This window comes from Myxine glutinosa, chromosome 7 (genome assembly GCF_964187855.1).
Source record: "Myxine glutinosa chromosome 7, kmMyxGlut1.1, whole genome shotgun sequence".
Lineage (NCBI taxonomy): Eukaryota > Metazoa > Chordata > Myxini > Myxiniformes > Myxinidae > Myxine > Myxine glutinosa.
In genome coordinates this window covers 85214530-85240566 of record NC_136267.1, presented here as the reverse complement: position 1 = coordinate 85240566, position 26037 = coordinate 85214530, and the positions used below count along the sequence as shown (strand labels likewise).

At 48.4% G+C, this 26037-nt stretch overlaps 2 protein-coding genes across 4 annotated transcripts in view; one reads left to right on the top strand and one right to left on the bottom strand.

The window, feature by feature from the left end:
* SESTD1 (SEC14 and spectrin domain containing 1) overlaps positions 1-9959 on the bottom strand; it is a 32426-nt gene extending 22467 nt beyond the window's left edge. Inside the window, exons 1-4 of the mRNA XM_068122627.2 lie at positions 9925-9959; positions 6135-6225; positions 5201-5309; positions 3396-3486 (exon numbers count right to left, since the gene is read on the bottom strand). Coding sequence (XP_067978728.2) covers positions 3396-3486; positions 5201-5309; positions 6135-6219 — 285 coding nt within the window. The 5' untranslated portion in view covers positions 6220-6225; positions 9925-9959. The remainder of the gene's footprint in view (positions 1-3395; positions 3487-5200; positions 5310-6134; positions 6226-9924) is intronic.
* A 391-nt stretch (positions 9960-10350) lies between these two features.
* The window catches only part of PRIM1 (DNA primase subunit 1), an 80032-nt gene continuing 64345 nt past the window's right edge, over positions 10351-26037 (top strand). Inside the window, exons 1-4 of one of the 3 annotated variants that reach the window (XM_068122629.2) lie at positions 10351-10382; positions 24058-24215; positions 24333-24439; positions 25861-25934. In XM_068122629.2, coding sequence (XP_067978730.1) covers positions 24150-24215; positions 24333-24439; positions 25861-25934 — 247 coding nt within the window. In that variant the 5' untranslated portion in view covers positions 10351-10382; positions 24058-24149. Of the gene's footprint in view, positions 10383-20888; positions 21014-21597; positions 21720-24057; positions 24216-24332; positions 24440-25860; positions 25935-26037 lie in introns of those variants that run through there. The other 2 variants (XM_068122628.2, XM_068122630.2) reach the window with 2 other exon arrangements.

Below are 26037 nucleotides of genomic sequence, written 5' to 3'. Positions count from 1 at the left end.
GGGCGTGTAGCCTGTTAGTGTGTGTAGTTGGTTTGGGCACTCCACCACTGTGAGGATGTCGGCCAGGTGAGGCCGCAGGTGGGCTCTGGGAGCCGGTAGTAGTTGTTGTGGATGGGGCCCGAGGATCCGGAGGACGGACCCGGGTAGCCCAGTGCCAGAGGGCACCGAGGGGTGACAGAGCCAGGAGGGGCCTTCCCCAGTTAGTTAGGTTAGGGTGAGGAGCTAGGTAAGCTCGGGTGGCAACTGCAGTGGTGGAGGTGTGCAGGTGGGTAGACCTGCTGGGAGAGCTACACGTCGCAGCCCAGAAATTGTGCAAGGGCACCGGGAGATGAATCGGGGGAGTGAGACCCCAAATTGAGAAGCACCACAGTTTGGTCAATGGGAATTGGTTTTTAGAACCCATAGTGTAAGTTGGCCAATGGATTGGCAGGGAGAGACCCCGGGTAGTGTAAAGTGTGTTAATGTCATTTAGAGGATAGTTAGGATAAGGAAGTCTCCTCGCACCATCTGCATCCACTCACCTGAGGTGACAGGTACTCCACACCATGCCATGTTTTGATTATTTTTTACTGTGCAAATGTTTGGAATGTGAGACGCATCATGACGTGGGTGTGACATTGTGCTTGATGTTCCATCTCTTCCTCCTTATGAGGATTGATGATGAATTGGGTAATGGCAAATTTTGGTTAGAGGGATTGTGGTGACGAATTTGGTATAGAGGAAATATGGGGAGACGTGACAGTAGTGACGGATTGGTAATGTGTAGATTTTGTACATATGGGGTAAGGGCAAGGGTAGTGTAGGTGACAGGGGGGTGACGTACGGTAGGGACGAGCTTTCTCACTTCGCTCTCCGTACGCATTTCGCCTTGCATTGCCTTATTGATGTGTACCCTTGTGACCTTACCCCTCGCTCATTTGTCTCTTTTGTCTCCCACATGACCTGTGCGGCATTGGGCGCCGAGGGGAGCGTGCGTGAGTCCTCCATTGTGCGCCTGGAATTCCCAGAACCAGCTGTCTGCATCGATGCACCACATGATGGACCACATGCCTGTGGCCGAGCACCACTGATGGACCCCATGGGTTGGGGCATGGCCCCTCTGCTGGAACTGGCCATGAGGGCCCGAAATATTGCTGGCGGACCTTGGCCACAGGGCACCGATGCCCCACAGGTGAACCACACGTAGTCGGCCCTGTGGGCCATAAATAAAATAAAATAAAAAGGACACATTGGGTGCAAGTTTTAATACAAATAGGCCGCCAGTAAGAACATGAAAGGAAGACATCGGGAAGAACAAATAATAATAACCAGCAGAGGGAGCCGAAGAGCAAGAGACCACCTGCAGGGTTAGGGGTTGTTGGTTTTATTTTCTTGAACAATGGTGACTGCACCAATTGGTGCTTGGGTGTGTATTGGTGCGTTTTTGGGTGCTTTAATGGTGCATTGATGCAGAGCAGACTGTCTCCCCCCCAGAAAGAACAATTACAGGTCCTGGGTTAGTGTTGTAAATAAAAGCAGAGTCATTGTAAATAATGCTCCCCACCGTCAGTGTGTAGTTTGAAGACCATTCCGCAATTCGGTTAACTGTGGGCGTAAGTCTGTTAGGCAGGGTGCAATGGAGCAGCGGGACACATTTATTTATGTTTTAAAAACTGTCGCACTCAGGGTCAGGTTAAAAGTAGAGGGAACTACACCTACGTGTCACACTAAATAAAAAGTTGTAGGCCCGGGATGTGCCTAAGAGGAGGAGGGTGCAGTGTTGCGGATATGAGGACTGTATTTTTTTTGATTGTGTTGTATTGTGGTAAATTGGTGATGAATATTGCTTGAGTCTGCACCTCCTGCCTCCGGAGCTGTGTAAAGGTCAAAAGGGCGTCCCATAATTAGTCCACAAGCATACACGTCAGCCAATCATAGAATACCCCTGTTCGATAGTTATATCTTATTCTGTGTTTTAGGGTAAGGCTGTGTCTCCCATTAATAGAAGTACTCCATTGCACCAAGTGAAAGAGATAGATTCCCTTCATTCCCATTCTCAAAACCTCCATTCCCCCTTTTCGTCGATTGGAAACTACCTCCGCTCCAATTGCCGCCATTGACCACGAGGCAGGGTTGGGGAAGAAAGGCGGGTCCCCACCTCGTCATAGAGGGGAGGAGTGAACCAGCCCTTGCCGACCAACCCAGAACGAGGGGTTGGCTTTAGAGGGCGGAGAGAGAACGTTTTGGGGAGGTTCGCAAAAGGGTCAAGGGTGGGGCGTATATAACCCGAGGCAGAGGCCCCCAGAGGGAGTCGAGGAGGGAGGAGATCAGAAGACAGAAAGGCCTTGAGTTGGACTAAGCAAGAGAGGAAGTTGTTGGACTGGGTGGGACTAAGAAAGAGAGAGAAAGAGTCCTGAAGCTTGTGAGGGAAGGAGAGAGAACCCGTCACACCAACCCCCCACCAGCCGCGTTGGCTCCACCAAGCGTTCACATCCACCAAGGCTCCACCAAGCGTTCACCTCCACCAAGGCTCCACCAAGCTCCGCGTTGGCTCCACCAAGCATTCACCTCCACCAAGGCTCCACCAAGCTCCACGTTGGCTCCACCAAGCGTTCACCTCCACCAAAGCTCCACCAAGCTCCGCGTTGGCTCCACCAAGCGTTCACCTCCAGCCATCGACCTCCTGCGATTCCTGTCATCATTCCCCGCGTGAGTCTGTCTTTTGTTTGTTCTGTCCTGGGTTAATTAAGACTGTAGGTAAGCTAGTATTTTCACTGTGTCACCTGCGTCTTATGTGCTGTAAATAAACGTGACTGCTTTCTTTTTGCTTATGTGTGTAAATAGTAAATAAATTTAGTAGTATTTCCAAACCTTTCTTTGCCTTCGTCTTCCTCTTTGCATTCGTCGTTTTAGTCTTTTCCCTCATTGAGCAGCCGCGGTGCGATCCGGCCAATGTTTGGGTGGAATCGGGTTCTAATCGGGGAATAACTGTTCGGTCGCGGTAATACCAACCACTCGGTCAAAATAACATCTTTAACCGCGTCCGCAACAATATGTTTTATTCCTCTCTCACCTCCCCCCAAGTCCTCCCGATGTCCCTGCTCTCAAATGTTGTGTTTGTGTCCTTCCCCCTCTCTCCCCATCGTGTCTGCCGCTCCCCTTGTTTTTTGTGTTTTGTGTGTCGGTTTGTCTTTTTGTGTGATTAATGTTAGCTCTTTCACGAGCCTCGATCTTGTATACAAAAAAAAAGAAAAAAAAAGTCTATGTCCTCATTTGCATGAAATGGAGAAGCACCAGGCAATGGCACCTTCTCTTAAGTTTCACATACCCAGAAGGATTGGCAATTTACAGATTCCAAATTCCGTGACCATCGATTAATAAATGTCAGTGTGAGGACTCTGGCATCTCTCGCACACCTGCAACATAAGCACAACCGTTTTCACCAGGTTCCAGGACGCCTTACGACCATCCACGATGACGGTGAAGCCCCTCGACTTGCACTTCTCGCTGGGGAGTGAAAGGATGGAGAAGATAATAAAAGCAAGAGCACATGTGATTGTTGAATGGACCCTTTACCAGGATATGAAGGAATGGCGACACTGAGAGGTGAAAACAGCTTTGGATAGAGAGCAGACACAGTTCTCAGCTCAATAAAAGTGAGTGGAAGCGACTAAACTCCGAATCAATTTTCTGCTATTCAGTACATGACCAAAACTATTCACAATGTAATCAATCAGTGTACATGTGCACACAACAGTCAGCGAGTTATGTTGCTATTGCTTGTCAATCAATAACGTATTCAGCGGTATAATCTACAACGGTCAGACAGTTTAACGGTATTTAAATATTTCCTCCGTATATTGAATAATATAACCTTTGAGTAGTAATATCAAAATACTGTAAGCATCTGGTTCATGTGAAATAATCCAGCACGGAAGATTGAAACCCCTGCAAGTTGTGCCACATGAGACACCATTTTTTTTAAATCCCAGGAATGTCCGAGTAGAAAATCGTGTTTTTTCTTCTCAATAAAATAATCTTCATGTCATTGCAAAGAATTGTCGGCTCATCGTCCATTCACTGCTCATGAGTTTCCAACCGTTAAATATGACCGAATATTGATTCCTGGTGTTGGTGTTGGTGTTGGGCCTGGTGTTGGGCTAGCGGCTAGGGTGCCGGCTTAGGATCCTAGGATCCTGGGTTCGAGTCACGGTCGATCGCTGAATTAACGCCAGGGGGGTTGACTCAGCCTGTCATCCTTCCGAGGTCGGCTAATTGAGTACCAGTTCACTGGTAATTCCCTGTTTGTCGTTAAAGGCGGCAAAAAGGGTTGGCGTCAGGAAGGGCATCCGGCCGTAAAACATTGCTTCAAAAAGGGGACCGAAAAACAACAACAACCACGGTTCCCGAAAAAGGCCAACCCCCGCTTTGCGGGGAAAAATGGCCTCTAAAGGTGGTTATATATGTTTATTGATTGGTTGAGGGTAGTGATCCTTTTTGGAGGGCAACACCTCGGGGGTGGGGGGCAGAGGGGAAAGTGGAGCGGGGGGAGCTTGCGGCTGTGAGATGAGGGGCCTGAAAGAAAAGGACTGGGAGACATGGGGCATGTGCGATAGCCTCAACAAGGCTGCGCATCATTTCCCTCGTAGTATGTGCTCCTGCTGTTGCTGCCTGGAACTTTACAACCTTACAGCTCATTCTTAATGTCAGTGTAACTGTGGGCCCTAAGACTCGTTTATTTTGTATCGTCAAGTGTTTATTTATTTATTTATTTATTTATTGTAAAGTCTGTCAGACATTGGTCTCGGTCAGTTCGGTTTATCTAGTCTCATCTTATCTGAATAGGTCATTCTTGTTTCTTTAAGATCACATGCCCTTCTTGTTCTGCATCATGCCGTGCTGGAAAAACCTTTTCACTCCGTTGGGCACTTCCATGGAGAGGGTGAAATTAATTAATCGGGACTACACTAATCCGATAAATATTGGCCTTTTAGAGGCCTCCGAAGGCAGACCGACAGACTTGCTCGCTGCTTGTCTGTGGCAAAATCAGCCTTATGCCGATCATTCGTTGAGGTAATAAATCGGGATTACAGTTTCACACCCGACCAATTAACGGTCGTGGCGAGGACCTGCAAACGCAATATTCTTTTAGGTGAAACACAACTGTTGACATTAAACAGATCAAGTCAAACCAAGTTCACAGAAAAAGCAGAACTCCAACCTCGGAATGCTGAGCAGGTAATTGAGAGTAACACTGATTTCATCCACATTACTGTGGTCAGAGCTGAGTGGGATGGTGAGGATGAGGCCTGAACGGCGGTCTTTTCCACCTGCAAGCACAACCAACAATAATGATAATAATAACAAAATGTATAATAACAACAATACTAAATTGTACTTTTCTTGGACATCCTGCACTTGTGCGCTGTCAGGGAACGTTTGTGGCCAAAGTCTTCCATGAACTGGATGACTAGGCCCAACGTTTGACTCAAAGCGATTTGCCCAGTCATTTAAATACGAGTAATTAGTTCAGGGTGCTGCGATAACTCATCTACTCTTCGCAAAGTACACCACCAGATCTCTAATGTCCACCAAATAATGCTAGCAGACAGGAAACCCGACTTAATGTTCATTCGAGGAATGGCATGCTGTAGGATAGATATAACGTACTGCGTGAGAAGCATTCAGCTCCGGAGTCAAATGCAGATTACATAGGTCAGAGGTAAGTGCAGTACCTCTGCATCTTCCCATCAGATCAAAGGTTCCAATGCAGAGATATTTGGATTTTAATTTATTACATCACTGCTTTAAGATACAAGGAAGACACTTGGACCATACCCAGATATTTTTTTATGTTTGGAGATAATCACTCTCGCTGTTCTCGGTAGTTCCATGTTCACCGGTCTCTCAAAGAGCTCAGCCAATCGCTCAACTTTCACTTTGTCAAATCAAAATGGCAGTGATCAAGAAAAACAAACACCTAAACTGCAAAAAGCATAGGTCACAATTAAATAATCCTGAAAACTATGGAAGTGCCATGACCTTTAGACCTTTGACCTGCTTTGACCTTTGAAAACATCACTTTGACCACATGTCACCATCAGTCAGCACAGCATACAAGGCAGCAAATAAAATGTGAAAACAGGGAAACACACCTGAGAAAAAAGCCAACTTCTTTTTTAAGATCTCAAGCAGTAATGCTTCTTCCATTATGGAAACAAACTTTTGAGGAGTTCCCATGGTAACCTGCAAGGTAAATAGCCAATTACCACTATGTGAACAATTCCAAACTTGAGCAAATGCAAATAACTTTTCAAATAAAAATAAAATAAAAACTAAAAACAAGCAAATCATTGTGCTGATGGCCTTGCCTTGTAAGTTATAAGATTTCAATCCTAAAACCCCTCAAGCCTTTTTATTCTTCTCAAAACAGGACTGAGGTTCATTTGAGAGTGAGATTAAATAGGATAAAAAGAGAACAGTTAGACACAACAAGCAAAGGAACGACGAACAATAAAAGAGAAGTGAGGAGGAAAGGAAACCTTTCCTCTCCTCACCTGTGGCACCAGCTTCCACATAATTTTCAATCTCATTCTTCCCTCCAGGTTTTCAAGACAGACGTTCACTGGTATCTCAGATCATCCCCCATCCAAAACCATGATATTTTCTATCCCATTTAACCCACCTCACCTCTTCCAAATTTCCAGGACGTTTTGTCCTTAACTCTGCTGTCAGAGTTTCCCCATTCTTTCTACTGTTCCTTTTGTTCTGTTGTGTCCTGATCTGTTCTGTGTTCTAGCTCTTCTATTAGCCTTGCCCTTCTATACAAAAGAAAAATAAACTAGAACAATGCGACCGTGTCGCCAATATGCCTCCGCATAGTCCCACAACGGGTAGATGCCCTCGTTCACTGTCCTAAAAATAAACAAGTTTGATTTAAATCCCTTCAGCTGTTTTCAAGTATCACATTTTCACCAGCCATGACAGGTTTCACATCGATCGGTGAAGCGGTTTCAGAGAAGGGATATTTTTAAATATCGGCTTTCAAGCTAATATGGCTGCCATACCACGTGGCATATGACCTTAAAAAAATGTACACTCTGCATATGTATGGGAAGGGGATCACGTTTGTGAAGTTTCATGTTGATCAGATAAGGTTCGTTTTTCTATTCAAGATGGCTGCCAAACCACGTGACCTACAACATCATCAATTTCAAACTATATGCAACAGTGGTGTTAGATGATATTTATAAAATTTTGCATCGATAGGGTAAGTGGTTTCAGAGATATAATTATTTAAAATCTTCCTTCAATCCAATATGGCTGCCACACCATGTGACCAATGATGTTTTCGTGATCATCTTTTAATCGCCATGCCTCGTCAATGACACACGTAAAGTTTCGAGTCAATCGATTTGGTGATTGGGAGAACATTTTTTTGGAGGTTTTAGGTTAAATCCAATATGGCTGCCAAACCATGTGACCTGTGGTCATAAATTTAATATTTCAATACAAATGGGTCATAGATCATGTGCATGCAATTTCAGATTTTTAGGACAAGGAATTCAATTAAAACATTTTTGTCTGGTACACCACTTCACCTATGATGTCATCATTATCATGCTTTTGTTCCCCATTGGGAGCACTTGACAATGTGCCAAGTTTAAATTTTTTCCATTCAGCGGTTTCCGATAAATATTTTTATTATTATTTGCGTTTAATCCAAGATGGCTGCCACACCACGTAACCTATGAAGTCACAATTATGATAAAAACATTCTACATGGGTGTCACTCCTACCCTGAAAGTTTTGTCTCAATTGGACATGTGGTTGCTGAGAAAAACGAGTACGGACGGACGGACGGACAACCCGAAAACATAATGCCTCCAGCCACTTTCGGGGGCGGAGGCATAAAAAGTAAGTCAATGGTGAATGTTACTTTGCAATGTTGAGGAATTTCTTCATCCCTAAACTAGGATGACAAAATCTTTGAGATAGCACCTTCTTCCAGCAATGCTCAGTGCAATTATGCTTAAAATATATGACGATTCTTGAATGACGTTTTCCTCGATAAGTGGACCGGTAGACATGGACCATTTGCTTGGCCACCTCGTTCACCTGATGGTTGACCCTCTCTCTCTCCCCTTCCCCATTTGACCACTTTTCATGAGGACACGTTAAAACTGTGGTTTCTTCATTGAAATCACATTTTTTGGGGATAAAGTTAGGGCTAAGATCACAAATGCAATTCATTAAATCTCAGCAGTGATTGGAGAATGATTCAACGAGTTGGGAAAAAAAAAAATCAGATTGAATGATGGCAGTTATGTTTCAGCCGAGAAGTTTGAAATGCATTTTGTAAAAACTTTACGGAATATGCTTTCCTACGCCATTTGCTGCTTGCTTCTACCACCAAAGTTAAAGTTTAAAGTTGCACAAAGACTCTAAAGAACACCCTGTAAAATATAGCATTGACAATACTGTATAATTGGGTACGAAAGGAAAAACTGGGTACAAAACGCAAATAACACTACAATCACATATCATATGTAAAAATGGAATTCTCCATGGTGCAGTCATGTGATGATATAGTACACCGTATCTGGTTGTCATGCAGGTGAACAGAAAGTGCCACACCTGCAGGACTATACAAGTCTAGTTAGTGACATAATTGTATTTTGGTGAATACTATGGATCCTGGGAAGGAAATATCACATGACAAGCATATATATATATATCAAGGTCTTAGTTAGTGAAGGCTCCTCAATGCGGCAGATGAGATTGCAGCCTGACTCCATGTTCATCAGGAGCTGCAGGCAAGACCGAGGAGGATACGCCACACTGGTACTGTTGGGTACAGAAGCCGTCGTGGAAGAAAGCCCTAACTCTCCCAAAGTGACGTCACGTTATTCAGGGTATGTCTACATGACAGATGATGATCCTATAAAGACCTTGATGTTGACCTCTGTGAAAGTAAGGGTGTCAACGTTACCTTAAGAACAGCAAGATACGCATTGATGCAAGGTGGTCTCAATGGATGTGGAGCTGCTCGAAAACCTTTCCTGACGAGGGGCAACGGGAGGAGTAATGGGAGCTCCACAACCATCGAGACCACTTTGCGTTAGTGCACATCTTACTGTTGTTCATAGAAACGTTGACACCTGTACTTTCAGCTCAGTCATGTACAGATGGATAGACAAACAGAAAGTCAGGTGGATACAGACAAACAAACATGCAGATAGTCAGATAGATAAACAGATAAGCAGTCAAATAGACAAGCAGACAGATAAATAAATAAATAAATAGATGTAAGCATACATGTAGACAGATAAAGACATGCAGACAGTCAATAGGAAAGATATAGATATATAGAGCATGCAGACAGGCAGTCTGTCAGATAGAGACGGTGTTCAGACAGTAATTCATTCATTGTTTAAACAAAAAAGAAGAAGAGACAGATAGACAGGGCATACAATCAATCAGATAGGACATGCAGACAGTAAGTCAGAAATAAAAGGCTTGCAGACAATCACAGTCATAAATCAGATAGACAAGGCATAGAGTCAGAAAGCCAAGGCATGTAGACAGTCAGAAAGACATGGCTAACAGACAATCACAGAAAAAATCAGATAGATAAGGCATGCAGTCAAGAAGACAGATAGACAGGGCATGTAGACATGGTGACAAAGACAGAGAACACAGACAGACGCAGTCAAAAACACAGGTAGACAGGGCATGCAGACACGCAGTCAATAAAAAAACACAAATAGACAATGTATGGAGACAATCCGATATATAGACAGACAATATAGTCATATAATTCAAGCAGATAAGCTGGAAATGCAGTGTAAGCAGACAAAGAGAAAAGACAGGTGGTTTAAAGAGTGCAGAGTAAGTAATTCGATGGATTATGGAGACAAACAAAAAGGCAGAGACCGATCTTACCAGACAAGGGCCTCAACAGTCTGGCAGGGTTAAGAGAGGCGGAGCTTAATTATTTCGTCACCTCTCGTCACCCAACTTGTTCTTGTTGTTGTTGTTATTGTTATTAACCTTGCCACATTATAACTTTCCATTGAAAATGACAAGCTCGATCCTCGCACTTTATAAAATGGAGGATCAAAGCGAAAACGGAATACTAATAATAACATTTCCACGAAGTATAAAATCATTGTAAATGACTAAAAACAGTGAGCTCCCGTTAACCAATAAAAAAAATCACAAATTTAAAATGTTAAAGTGATTCAATCCTTTACAATGAAAGTCAGATAAGAGTTATTTCATGTAAAATGTTTTTATGAGGTAAAAGGGTATACATCGTTTTCCAACACTTTACACAAACAACCACAACACCTCCGGGTTCCCAAACAGTGAATAACAAGAATGACCGCGCTGAAAATCCGGTAAAGGGACGATTGGGAAACGCGCATTTAAAGCACTCTTAAAAGATGAACTACGTGATTTTGAGACATTTAATGTGCTATTAAAAGATTAACTCGACACCTCATCCATGTCACCCTCTGTCATGGTTATATCAGATTGTGCTATTTTTTTTAGTAATTTGCCAAACTTGGTTATACGTAACGTAATGCTTGATTACCTTGTGTTCTGACGTACTTTGCGTTGTGACGTACGTGCGTTCTGACGTACTTTGCGTTCTGGCGGGCGTGATTAAACCTTACTATTATTATTCGACATGTAATTAGATTTTTTGTGGTCCCTCATCGTGAATAACACTCGACCCAAACAAAGCCAATGGAAATCTGACACAACAAACCCGAGCAATGTATAATCAGCAGAGGCCTACAGGTCTAAAGTGTTTGGTCCACCAGAAAACCAAGATGGCAGCTATATCATTATTTTGTCTCGTGCTATATGATGGGTGGAGTCAAGCGACATATGTGGGTGTGGTTCGGCAGCTGTTTGACCAATGGGTGCACATTTCAAAAGTCGACCCGCAACAGCAACCGGAAGCTCTTGTAGACCTGCAACATGTCGCAGGTAAAAATCCAATTATTGTATGTCTTTCGGATAATCACGAGCACGTTGTTCCAGATAATAATAAATTCCAATCGAGGACATGCACGGTGTGGGTATTTAAATGTAGAATCTGAGAAGTGCCTGCAAAAGTTTCTACATACCACTCTATGTTTCCCCTCTAGCAATTAATGATGACAACGACGACAACAAACAAACAACACCAACAAACAACCACCCTTCCTCCCAAAAATAAAAAGAATAAAACGACACATGCTCAGTGAAATTTATTCCTATGGTAAAATGGCTATTTGTCTCGTCCATGAGCATTGGCCTGTGGCCATGGTAAGATGTCTATTTGTCCCACCCATGAGCATTGGCCCGTGGCCATAGTAAGATGGCGATGTCGTGAGGTCAATTTGTTCCATATGGCCATGGCAAGATGGCGATGTCGTGAGGTCAATTTGTTCCATATGGCCATGGCAAGATGTCAATTTGTCCCACCAATGAGCATTGGCCTGTGGTCATGGTAAAATGGCGATGTCGTGAGGTCAATTTGTTTCCAATGGCCATGGTAAGATGTCAATTTGTCCTGTCCATGAGCATTGGCCTGTGGTCATGGTAAGATGTCAATTTGTCCCACCCATGAGCATTGGCCTGTGGTCATAGTAAGATGGTGATGTCGTGAGGTAAATTTGTTCCATATGGCCATGGTAATATGTCTATTTGTCCCGTCCATGAGCATTGGCATGTTTCCATGGTAAGATGGCGATGTCGTGAGGTCAATTTGTTTCTAATGGCCATGGTAAGATGTCAATTTGTCCTGTCCATGAGCATTGGCCTGTGGTCATGGTAAGATGGCGATGTCGTGAGGTCAATTTGTTTTGTATGGCCATGGTAAGATGTCAATTTGTCCTGTCCATGAGCATTGGCCTGTGGCCATGGTGTAATGTGATGCTATGTTAGGGTAGCACCGCTCCCCTGACTACACTTGTCCCCTGCACAGTTGGTGATGGGTAGAAGACCATGTAACAAGCACAGGTTTCTTGTACCAAAATCCTATAGCTTTCATGATTTCAAACGTCATTTTGACATGGAGAAGACCAAGCAGAAGTTTTTGTCATGATGAGGTAGTGAGAGAGCGGCCACCTTTAGTTAAGGGCCAGCAGGTCCGAATATAACCACCACCAGGAACGAGAAAATGGGTTCCTGGTGAGATCGTACAAGAACACGAGCTGCCTCGGTCATACGTGTTCCAAGTAGGCACCCGTTTGTTCCACAGGAATTTCCAACATCTCGGATCTTCAAGCAAGCTGGACAATCACACGGACATTGTGTGGAACCAGATATTTGAAGCTCGGACTACGATGAGCACAACGCTGCTTCCTCCCCTTCTCTTGCCACCGATGATGATCACCATAATGTTTCTCCTTTACCCCCACTGTTGCATTTGATTAACGATCCCGTGAGCCTGTGCTGCCTATACCACTCACTCTTGTAAAACACCCGGACAAACTTAATCTTTAACTTAATTTCTCATTTTGAAGGAGAGGAGATGTAATGTAGTGATATGTTTCTGGTCCATATTTGTGGTTTGGTTCCGTGTTTTGGGAGTGACTATTATGCTTTTCCTCACTATTATGTGACTATTATGCTCAGATGGGATTGACTGTGATCTCGCGAGAGCACGTGACACGTGACCTTACGAATAAAACATTACACTATATGGTGTCAGAAGTGGGATCGATTATTAGAAGCATCGAGTATAAAGTGACACGATTCCTTGTCAAATAACACCGCACTCGACCATTGGGAGGGTGGTACCAGCCCCGATGGTCCGAAGGCCCGATGGTCTGAAGGCCAGATGGTCCGAAACGGTTGAATTCGGACCATAGGGCCTTCGGACCATCGGGCGGACACCTGGGAGGGCACCATCAGAGCTTTTGATGGGAAGGAAGCTGAAGACCCACATTGACCTGTTATATCTGGATGAGTCTGCAAAGGTCCACAGGAGAAGCAGAAGTCCTGGCATGACAGTCACACTAAGGAGATACCTTTTCATGTAGTCCGGCAGCTAAGCTAAATATAGCATAACAATTATGCATTTTGTGAGGAAAGCACCAAATTTGGCACACTAGTAGAATATCATATTATGAAAAGATCTGGATATTGGGCCATCTCAGATTCAGAGATTTGATTTTTGCAAGAATTGCAGATTTTGCAGATTTGCAAGCTAAGATTGCAACGCCAGGGATGGCCGACTCCTTCCTGCGAGCTGCCCACGTCACCCGCACAAGCAGAGCTCATCAAATCACTGCAGCGGCACTGCACATCCTGCAACACCGTGCGTATGAACGCCACTGTATGACATATGCTGATGATGCAGAAGACCTGCCTGAGTTCGAAGACTGGTGTCACCAGAGAGGAGAAGACATTCCCAACTTTCAGTACTGGGCAACTGTGCTGGAACTAGAGATGTTGGTACTGGTCTACGTGCGTTCTCTGCGGCAGGCTTCATTCACGATGTACCTTGATGCCCTGACGGAACGGGTCCCATGGTTCCAGGCCTTAGACCACACACACTATGCCAGGTGGGTCCCTGTTCACCTGAGGGACATGGTTGCACTCCCAATGAAGCACCCAGATGTAGCCAGAGAATTCAGGGCTGGCAACTTCACTGTACAGAAGATGAAGAAGGTGTTCTCTTCGATCCCAATCGAATCGAAATCTTGCAAAAATCAAATCTCTGAATCTGAGATGGCCCAATATCCAGATCTTTTCATAATATGATAGTCTACTAGTGTGCCAAATTTGGTGTTTTCCTCACAAAATGCACAATTGTTATGCTAAGTTGCCCCACTAATGTGGGATATTGTGTGTAGTGCTCAATTTTGGTAGTGGTAATTGCTGGCTGGGGAGGGACCGTTGTGGAGAAATTTGGTTCGTCTCCTATTGTGAAACTCATGGATGGCCGGAATGTCAGGAGACATGTGCATCATGTGAGACTGTTGACCTCTGATTTAACCGGTGACATATCGGTAACCGGTGATCATGTGAGACTAATACTACCACTACTACTACTATGACTACTACGACTAATAATACAACTACAACGACTACCATGAGCACGACTACGACAACTACCAATACGACTACTACTACTACTACAACTACCACTACGACTACTACTACTACTACTACTACAACTAAAACCACGACTACTACGAGTACGACTACTACAACTACTACCACTACGACTACTACTAATACTACTACAACTAATACTACCACTAATACTACTACGTCTAATACTAATACTACTAATAATCTATATAATAATAGCGTAAGGACTCGACTTTGTTATCCCTTTTACGCCGCACCCAGTGACCCGATGCCCACGGCACTAATGGATTTACGATCTACGAACCGCGCTCTTTGTTTATCATGTACAGCCATACTCGAAAAATCTGAATTAGCCGACGTTGGGGCCCAAAAGCATCCGATTAACTGCCGATACGACGCCATCTTACGATGCCATCGTATTGGCGTCTGCTGGGTGAAGGTGAAGCAAGCCGTCCGCTGATTGGACAGGCGAAGGCGACAGCAAGCCGTCCACTGAGTGGACAATCCCAGAGTGGTGCTATGCCAATTCCTATTACGAATCCATTCATTTTTCAAAAGTATATCGCAGCGTTGTCTTTTAAGTAGATTGCAATAAATACGTTGTTTATATATGCACTCTTCATTCTCATCTTTCTTCCTAACTCTTACTCGGACAAGCAAATCCCCGATGCCATCCATAATGGTACACTCTATCCACACACCACATCCTCCCTTCCGTGGATGTTCCACGGGTTTCGGCTAGTCTATATAATAATAGCGTAAGGACTCGACTTTGTTATCCCTTTTACGCCGCACCCAGTGACCCGATGCCCACGGCACTAATGGATTTACGATCTACGAACCGCGCTCTTTGTTTATCATGTACAGCCATACTCGAAAAATCTGAATTAGCCGACGTTGGGGCCCAAAAGCATCCGATTAACTGCCGATACGACGCCATCTTACGACGCCATCGTATTGTCGTCTGCTGGGTGAAGGCGAAGCAAGCCGTCCACTGATTGGACAGGCAAAGGCAAAAGCAAGCCGTCCACTGAGTGGACAATCCAGTATCCAGCGCATGCATTTGTGCCGGTGTCGGCGATCGTTGTTCATATACGCTCTCTTCATTCTCATCTTTCTTCCTACCTCTTACTCGGACAAGCAAATCCCCGAAGCCATCCATAATGGTACTGTAGCACGCGGTGCTACGTGCGCGACTTGCTACCAAGGAGGAAGCGGACAACGCGGTAAGTTTATAGTTCTTTATTCCAAAGAGGTCACTGTAGCACTGGCGCGCTCCGGGCTGCGCGCCCGGTGTATATCCTGAGGCCACGCCAACCCCTCGGGCGTGGCCGCCGCCACCTTGGTGCACGGAATGATGTCACCACGCCAGTGGGCTTTCGTGTACGCCACACGCGCCCCCCCCAGAATTCCCGCGCACCTGGAGGGCCAGTTTGCGGGGCAAACGGATGACCCAGCCGAAGCGCCCTCTGGCGACCGGCGGCATCCGGGGTGCAGGGATGCCAGGTAGGATGTCCCCGGCTGTACCAGGGATGGGTGCCGAACCGGGGGGCGGCGTGCCTGCGGTGCTGGGCGGTGCCGGGGGTCCGCCCGCAGGGGGGCGGCCCCGACGCGGGGGCCGAGCCACCGGCGGTGGGTGGTCCACGTCAAGGTGGGCCGGCTTGAGGCGGTCTATGGAGACCCGGTCAGGAGTGCCGCCGATGTCCAGGGTGAAATGTTTCACCCCGGTCTCCAGCACGCGGAAAGGCCCGTCGTACGGGGGCCGCAGTGGTGTCCGGTGGGCGTCGTGCCGGATGAAGACGTACTCCGCGGTGCGAAGCTCCGGGGCGACGTGTGTAGGAGGGTGCCCGTGGTGCGCCGTCGGCACCGGGGCGAACCTCTGGGCGGTCTCCTGCAGCGCAGAACGCTCCTGCGCCGCGGACCAAGGTGCCGTGGGGTCGGGGAGGAACTCGCCCGGCACCCGCAGCGGTTGTCCAAAGACCAACTCCGCCGCGGATGCGCGCAGGTCCTCCTTGGGTGCCGTCCGGAGGCCCAGCAGGACCCAGGGGAGCCTGTCGAACCAGCCGCCGTCGCGGAGGGTGGCCCGGAGCGCGGCCTTCAACGAGCGGTGGAATCGCTTGCACAGGCCGTTGGCCTGGGGGTGGTAGGCCGTGGTTCGGTGCAGCTGGACTCCCAGCCCCCGCGCGACCACGGCCCAGAGCTCCGAGGTGAACTGGGGGCCGCGGTCGGACGAGATGTCCGAGGGGGCGCCGAACCGGGCGACCCAGGTGGCGATGAATGCCTGCGCGACGTCTGCCGCCGTCGTCGCCGCCAAAGGCACGGCCTCCGGCCACCGGGTGGTGCGGTCCACCATGGTAAGGACATGGGTGAAACCCCGCGACGGGGGCAGAGGTCCCACTAGGTCCATGTGCACGTGGTCGAACCGACGTTCCGGCACCGTAAACGGGGCCAAGGGGGCCTGGGTGTGCCGGTGCACCTTCGCGCGCTGGCACGCGAGGCACGTCCTGGTCCAACCGCGGACGGCCTTCCGGAGGCCATGCCAGACAAACTTGTCGGCGACCAACCTCTGGGAGGCCTTCGTGCCCGGGTGGGACAGGCTGTGGATGGCGTCAAAAACCTGGCGCTGCCAGCCTGCGGGCACGATGGGGCGAGGCCGCCCGAGGGAGACGTCGCAAACGAGGGCCGTGCCCGCACCGTCGAAGGGCACCTCGGTGATGCGGAGGCCCGTGACGGCGGTCCGCAAGGCCTGGACTCCGGGGTCGGCGGCCTGGTCCGCCGCCATCCGGGCATAGTCGATGCCAAGGTGGACTGCGTGGGCGACGGCCCGGGAAAGGCAGTCGGCCACCGGGTTGTCCTTTCCCGCGACGTGTCGGATGTCCGTCGTGTACTCGGATACGGCCGCGAGGTGACGCTGTTGCCGGGCCGACCACGGCTCGGCGACCTTGCCCATCGCAAAAACCAGCGGCTTGTGGTCGACGAAGGCCGTGAACGCACGGCCCTCGAGCAGATGGCGGAAGTGCCTGACCGCCAGGTGGAGCCCGACCAACTCGCGGTCGAAGGTACTGTACCGGCGTTCGGGCGGGCGAAGCTGCCGGCTGAAGAACGCCAGCGGTTGCCAAGGACCACTCACCCATTGCTCGTGCACCGCGCCCACCGCGTAGTCCGAGGCGTCGGTGGTGAGGGCGATCGGTGCATCGGGCGCCGGGTGCGCGAGCATTGTGGCGTTGGCCAAGGCGAGCTTCGCACCCGAGAACGCCGCGTCCATCTGCTCGGTCCAGGTAACGTCACCTTTACCCGGCTTCCCTCGAAGGGCCTCGTGTAAGGGGCGCAGGAGCTGGGTGATGCGGGGCAGGAACCGATGGTAAAAGTTTACCATGCCCAGGAACTCCTGGAGCCCCCTGATCGTGCGGGGGCGCGGAAACCCCTTCACCGCCTCCACCTTGGCCGGTAGGGGGACGGCCCCGTGCCTGGTGACGGGGTGCCCCAAAAAGTCAATTTTAGCGACACCGAACCGGCACTTGGCGGGGTTCACGATCAGGCCGTGCTGGCCCAGACGTTCGAAGAGCGTGCGGAGGTGGCGAAGGTGCTCTTCGCGGGACACGCTGGTGACGAGGATGTCGTCCAGGTAGACGTACAAAAAATCCAAGCCGCGCAAGACGCTGTCCATGAGGCGCTGGAACGCCTGAGCCGCATTTTTCAAACCGAAGGGCATCCGAAGAAATTCGAAAAGCCCGAACGGCGTGATGACAGCCGTCTTCGGGATGTCCTCCGGCCTGACAGGGACCTGATGGTAGCCGCGTACGAGGTCCACCTTTGAAAAGAAGGACATCCCCGCCAACCGGGCGGAGAAGTCCTGGATGTGGGGGACGGGGTAGCGGTCGGGGGTGGTGGCGTCGTTGAGGCGCCGGTAGTCCCCGCACTGTCGCCATCCCCCGCCGGGCTTGGGCACGATGTGGAGCGGCGACGCCCACGCGCTCTCCGAGCGCCGCACGATGCCGAGCCGCTCCAGCATAGCGAACTCCGCTTTAGCTACGGCGAGCTTCGTCGGCTCGAGGCGGCGTGCCCGGGCGTAGATCGGTGGCCCGGCGGTGGGGATGTGATGTTCCACCCCGTGCTTGACGGTCCCCGCCGAGAAGGTGGGCCGCGTGAGGGCCGGGAAACCCGCGAGGAGGCGGGCGAATTCGTCCGCTGCCGGAAGCATACAGATGAACCTGGCCGGAACGGAACCGCTCAGCAAGCCGCTCGGCGAGCCGCTCTATGAGCTGCTCAACAAGGCGGGCAGCGCACACGCGAGCGAGCTGAACGTCTCAGCCTGGACAAGCCTTCTGCGCTTTACATCGACCAGTAATCCATTAGCACATAAGAAGTCCTCGCCGAGCAGTGCCATGGGCACGTCGGCCGTAACGAACGACCAACGGAAAACCTGACCTCCGAACCGCAGGGAGAGACAGCGTTTTCCGTACGTGCGTATAGATGTACCATTGGCCGCAAGCAGCGTGGGACCTCGGCCCGCGGTGTGCTTGTCGGACGTACCGGCAGGAACGACACTCACCTGCGCCCCCGTGTCGCACAGGTAACGGCGCCCGGACAAGGTGTCCGTTATATACAGAAGGCTGTTTGAATTGCCGACGCTCACCGTTGCCACCGAGCACCGGCTCGCCCGTTTCCCGACCTGCCGAATGAGCACGGCGGGCGACACTGCCGAGCCTCGTGGCCGAACTTGGCGTGGAAGAAACACCAGGCAGGCAGCTGCGGCGTCGGAGGCCACGGTTTTCTTCGCGGCGGCGGCGGTGGTGGTGGGCGGGGCGTGATGGCGGACACGAGGTGCGGTGCATCGGGGAAAGCCTCGGGAGCCTCGGGAGCGGCAACCGCACCAAGACTCGCCTGCGTGTCCAAAGCCGCGTAGTATTTGTCAGCCTCAGCAGCGAGCGCACGGGGTTCCGTTAATGCGGAACCAGCCAAAGCGAGGCAGACTCGTGCCGGCAGCTGGCGTCGAAACAACGCCCGGAATAGAGCGTTCGGGGTTTCGTCACCCATGAGCGCTAGCATATGGTCCATACGGACCGACGGTCGCGTGTCCCCGATCTCGGGGAGGTCCAAGAGGCGATCGGCCCGTGCGTCCACCGTAAGGCCGAACGTGGCGAGGAGGAGACGCTTGACCGCCTCGTACTTGCCGTCGGCAGGTGGATCGCTTTGGACCGATACGACGCGGGTGGCCGTGCCGGGCCCGAGGGCGGCGACCACGTGGCAGTACATGGTCTCGTCCACCGTGATGCCTCGAAGTCGGAACTGGGCTTCCGCCTGCAGGAACCAAACTTCGGCTTGTGACTCCCAGAATTCGGGGAGCTTGATGGAGACCGCGTTGGTAGCCATTGTTGCGGCGGTTTCGGGTAGTCAGCGACGGCTGACTCGAATGTCGGAGGTCACCAATGTAGCATGCGGTGCTACGCGTGCGACTTGCTACCAAGGAGGAAGCGGACAACGCGGTAAGTTTATAGTTCTCTATTCCAAAGAGGTCACTGTAGCACTGGCGCGCTCCGGGCTGCGCGCCCGGTGTATATCCTGAGGCCACGCCTACCCCTCGGGCGTGGCCGCCGCCCACTTGGTGCGCGGAATGATGTCACCATGCCAGTGGGCTTTCGTGTACGCCACAGTACACTCTATCCATACACCACATCCTCCCTTCCGTGGATGTTCCACGGGTTTCGGGCTCGGCTCGTACTACTACTAGCACTAATACCACAGTTGGGCGGTCCGCTTCGAAAGTCCGCTTATCCGCTTATCCGCTGCAGCGGACTAACGTTTTCGAAGCGGATAAGCGAATCGGAACAACCCCCGGAAACCGAAGCGGATAAGCGTAAGCGGACTACCGAAAAATGAAAGCACATCGCGATTCGCCAAATCAGCTGTTAGCCTGAGCCGTTACTCTAGAATTGTGAATATTTATTTAAGTGAATAATAAGTGAAAACTGAATATTTTATTGGACGCTAGAGCGGCAATAACGTCAAGATGGAGAGATTTCTGACTCTGCCTCGGTCGAGCGCGTGTTCAGCTACGGGTCGGACATCCTCAGGCCTAAGAGGTCGGCCCTGGCTGCACCGAACTTCGAGGCCCTCGTCTTCATGAAGGGCAACCTCCAAATCCTCAAGAAGGCCCACGAGGTGGAGGAGGAAGACGAGGACTAGTCAACAGACTGCTAGTCTGTTGACTAGTAGACTCTCTTGTCAAAGAAAGGACGGGCAAATTGATTTTTCTTTAATGTAACTTGCATATATTAAAATTATATTTAAATTAACTGTAGAGTCGAGTAGAGTCGAGTGGAAAACTTTATTTCAATAAATTTTGAATAAATTTTATTTAAATAAAAATGTATATTTTTGATCTTAAAAGCTTTGTTTGTCTTTGTAGTAGTTAGAAATGGCTATTTAGGCTTAAAAAGCATTAAATTCCCTTTAGAAACGTCAAAAATCGCTTTAAAAACGTCGAAGCGCTTTTAAAAAATTGAATCGAAGCGGATAAGCGGTAAGCGGACTAAGATTTTCGGCCGCTGAAGCGGATAAGCGAATCGGACTACACGGGCTGGCGGAGCGGATAAGCGGTAAGCGGACTTAAAATTTTCCGAATCGCGCCCACCTTTAACTAATACTACTAATAATACTGCTACTCCTACTAATGCTACTACTACTACCACTAATACTACTACTAATAATACTTATACTCCTATTACTACCCCTACCACAACCTTATTATAATTATATTGCAAGTTTAAGGTTGTCCCTGAAATGGTCATTAAACAACAATTACAATATTACCGGAAGAAGACTATGGCGGACGCGGATTTCTGCTCGGCGCAGCTGCCAGATCTATTACCGTTATATTACAAGAGGCTTTTCCCTTTTGGTCGCTTCTTCAAGTGGCTCAACTACGGCGGCGGTAATCGATAGTCCAGCACAGTGACGGTTTAAACTGGAGTATGAAGGAGTAAAGTTAGTGGTGTTTTCGCCATTTCATTTTCCCGCGCGTTGAACGCTTTGTGACCATTGGACGTGCCTCACCATTTGTTTCTTTTTTGAAGCGATGTCGTATTGGATTTTCTTGAATTTTGATCGCAGTCGTAAATTAATAAATGTTTTAATGACAATAGCTTTACAATACAAAATAATTTTTTTTATAGCGCACTTTAGTTTAATACACCGCCTGAACTAAAATCCGACTCTGTGGAACGATATAAAGTAACATGGTAATAAAACGACTCATTTTAATATCGACAGAGGGGATTCTCAAATAGAGTACAGTATTGTATTGTACTGTACTCTACTCTATTGTACTCGTCTTTGCATTGTCCAGTAGGCCGGGTTGGGTGTGCGTGCGTGTGTCCGTCTCCAACTGAACGTGTTGATCTCCATTCTTACCCGACTGCATACACAGTAACTTGTTTCAATCCTGGCACTTTGTAGGCAGTGTGACGTCATGGAGTGCGCTATCCTTTGGAGATTGTTAAGCCGGTTGGCCTGTCTGCACTCACTTATGCACGTTAAAGGTCTCTAAGATATATTTTTGAAAGGAGTAGGCCGTTGTGTGCTGAACTTCACCCCCTACGTGGATTGTCATTGAGGTTCTCCCCATTATCATATCCAATGTGAGTTGAGGCGGTGCTCCTCCTGTGTGGACTTAGGGACTGCTCACCGTCCCAACCCCAACGTGAACTGCATCTCTCACCCCTTCTCCTTCTCCCTGCCCCGCCCCTACGTGGACCTATGAACTGAATCCCCTCTCACGTGGAGCGAAGCACTCCCTCCCCCACCATTATGGCCTACCCCAACTCCCCCACCCCCACCCACCCAGCCACCCCTCCCATACCCACCCAGTCACCCCTCCCATACCCACCCAGCCACCCCTCCCATGCCCACCCAGCCACCCCTCCCATAGCCACCCACCCAGCCAGCCACCCCACCCATACCCACCCAGCCCACCCCTCCCATACCCACCCAGCCACCCCTCCCATACCCACCCAGCCACCTCTCCCATACCCACCCAGCCATGCCTCCCCTCCCATGCCTCCCCCCCAACCATTTTTCTTTCTTCCGCCATATGTATTATGGAGATGGATCCAAGAAAGTTTTTGATTGTATAGTGATGTTTCTTAAGATTCTCGAAATACTTGGGTTAAGGATTACTATATGATTAGGTAATTTGATACACGAGCCGCTGATTATATTATGTATTCGGCTGCTCGGCTGCATCATTTTTCTGGGGGCGCGGCTGTGCCACTGATGCAATGCCCCCTTACCAGCTAGCTGGTACTCATTTTGCCAACCTCAGAAGGATGACAGGCTGAGTGACCACCTGGTGTGTTAATTCAACGGCACGACAGGGACTTGAACTCAAGAAAGACCCTAGGATCTTAAGTAAGCCACCTTAACTGTTAAGCCAACGTCAGGCATACACACTGCTGATAATAAACTGGGCTATCCCAAATTATGCAGAGCAACTATTGATGAAGATGGATATAAAGCACAGATTCTTATTTAGAATCGCATTCGTCTCCCATTGAACAAAATACCTGCTTAAAATATTCTTTCTGCTCAAAACTGCCATTAATACCAAAGCGACACCACAATTGGAAGATTACTTTCATACATTTAACTCGGGTTGACCCTTTAACTGTCTTTACAAGACCGAGGCTTATGGAGGAGTGAGGTGATGGAGGGAGCGAACTGACGGTGGGCCAACTTTTGGACACAGTAAGTAATGGAATGAATGGATAGGAAGCAGCAACCCTGAAAGTTAAAGGTTTGGTTTTGGAAGGGTTCATGGATGTAAAATATGGTGGTAGGGGATGGTAGGGATGGGGGATGTCATGAGCAACACCTGCTTGTATCCCTTGAGGGAGGGATGGATTGAACAGCCTCAGGAAGGATGCATTCCACAATAGGAGTTGAGGTGTGCACTACTAAGCCTTGATTTAGGCTTTGGGGAATTTAATCTAGAGGGGGTTACTGGAAGAACATGTGGTTCATAGAGGAGCCTGGGAGTGTCGGAGGAATTGGAGAGCAACGGGAATGGTATCGGAAGAGACGTTGAAAAAACAGAGAGACCGCTGACCTGTCTGCGATGTGAAAGCAACAGACCTTGGAGATTCCAGTAATGTTGAGAGCTTTAGATTCCACAGAATACAGGAGAGACATGTGATGCTGGAGCCCTACCCCATGGTGGAGAGCAGTATGCCATTGAGCTTTGGACAAACGCCTTGTACACTGTGAGTAGCTTTGATCTTCCAAGAAAAGACTTTGATCGACAGAGGATACCCAGTGTGTCACTTGTGGTGGCCAGCTTTGCTCGTTTGTCGGCCCAAGAGAGGTCAAGAGACTGAACTTCTTCCAGTGGTTAAATTTGGAAATTGATTGGTGGGTTTGTTTAACCCTGGGTATGGGATAGCCCAGTTTATTTATCAGGTGCACAACATTCCATAAACTTTAGGAATATAGTAAAACAGGCTGTTAAAGTGTTAATGACTTTAAAAGAGCATTTGATTGGCATGTCGGGTGTATAAATGTTATATTTTCAAGTGTTTGTGCGTTTGTTTGTGTGTTTGTTTGTACGTTATTCCTTCACGGCCGAACAATAACACCTAGTGCCCCCAAATTTTGGGTGTAGGTAAGTCAGACCCTGGGCAAGGTTTTACGCAACATACGTCGCTTTATATCCGTTTTAAGGCCACCAAAGGTCGTTATGAAGTGTATATTGGGATGTGGGACCAGGCAGTGCTCCTGTCAGGCCACAGGCAAAAAGTAACCACCACAAGGCCAATAACTCTATAATTCTTTTCCAGTTTAAATTTTCAATGTCACTCAGCCGGGCAGCGCCAGGTATCCCTGGCTCGTAATCAATATTTAGTGTCATGGTTTCATTATTTACTTTCTGAACGTATTAAAACAAAAAATTGGATTTCAAGAAATGCTGCATACTTTTTGCAGTGAAGAAGAACTACTTCCAGAGACGCGAGTTCTCTTTCACGTTGAAGGATGACATTTACGTCCGGTACCAGTCATTCCAAAGTGCAAACGAGATGGAAAAGGAGGTCCACAAGGCTATCCCTTATAAGATGGACATTGGTGCTGTTTTCTCCCACAGAGTGAGTATCCTCGTTTAAACTGTATGTTCATTATGCCTCATTAAAGGTGTGTGTTCACCACTTTCTACTCGTTATTTGGTGGTTGCATTGTCTCGTGTTGACGTTTCTCTCGTACAGCCCAACCAGCGCCACTGTGTGAAGCCGTCGGCCTTCCAGGCGCAAGAGAAGGAGCTCGTGTTTGACATCGACATGACAGATTACGACGATGTCCGTACCTGTTGCAGGTGAGGTTTGCACAACAGTAGGAAAAGGTTGTTCGGTCAAAAAATGTTGATAACACTTAACATCTTACGTTCAGCTAACGTCGATAAAAGTCATGAAATCCTGTCATGAGATTGGACTCATTGAAGGGACTGATTCGTTTTGTTTTAATTTGATTAATCCACTGGATTTGTTCATTCGGTTCATCACTTTGTGTGAAACTTGTGGCTGAATGTTGGCATAATGCTGGTAACATAGCAGTGCCACTGATGCAGTGCCCCTTCTGCTTAGGGCAGGAATTTGGAATTTGGTCTTGGTGCCGGCGATGGCTCGCGTACTCTTGGTAAAGAACACCTTTAATGTACCTTTAATGTACACTTGACTAATGCCGGCTGATGGAAAGCCAGCTTAACATCCATCCGTGGGATGGCACAAACATTGGTGAATCACCCTATCTGTGAAGCACCTGGATGACAAATTATAGCTGGGTCAGGATTCAAACCAGGATGGCAGCTTCTAGGCGAGTGTACGTACTTCTAGGCCATCCTGTCAGCCTTTGCATTTGGTTGATAAATACAAGATTTGATTTTACAATTTGATGAGTACAAAACTTTTTAATCATTTGTTTTGGAGTTTGCACCAGTTGTTTCCATTTATCTAGCTTTACATCCTTACTATAATTCATGGACTGGTGTGTGTTTGCTTGTTTGTTTGTCACGCTACCCCTCCTGCAGTTCTGGACCGATTATATCACGACTTGCTGTATAGGATCAGCATGAATTCGATTTGTGCATAGGGGTGTTTTTGTCCCCCGTCGCACCGCGGAGTGAAAGGGGGACTATGGTTTTCCCCTCCGTCCGTGTGTGCGTGCGGGCGGGCGGGCGGGCGTGCGTGCGTGCGTGCGTCCGTGCATGCGTGCGTAAGCGAAGGACCGAATTCTAATTTGGTGTGTGGGTGCAACCCACGTCAAAATCCAAGATGGCCGTCGCCATGTATGTCTGACGCCATGTATGTCTGAACCTTGTGAGCGGAATATCTTGAAAAATAAGCGAAGTACCAACTTCTAATTTGGTGTGTGGGTGTATCTAAGCATAAGGAAGTACGCTAATGAAAATTGGGTTGCCACGTCAAAATCCAAGATGGCCGCCTTGAGTCTTCCACTTTGTCAACGCACATCACTTCAACGACGGGGGACCTCGGCGTAACGCTTGTTGTTGTTATTTTCGACACCAAATACGGCATTACACACCGCTCAAATAAAGGGATGTGTTTACTGATATTGAATTGAAACTTGGTCGGGGACATTTATTGCAAAGCGATTCTCCCTCTTGTTCTATTTTGTTCCAGATATGGACATCCCTCCCTTCCATTGGTGTTTTCGCTAAATGCATGTTCAGGTTTTTAAATAGTTAAACTGGCCGCTGACTCTTTCCATTTATTACAGATTGGCTGACATTTGTGCAAACTGTTGGCCCCTCATGACGCTCGCCATGCGAGTAATCGACCGAGCACTCAGAGGTTGGTCATTTCTTTTTCATTATGTGTTCATTATTCATAAAGAAGCTTGGCACCTTTTGCTAAGAGAATTTCTTTGTTGTCCCCTTCGTGACCTTGCATGAAA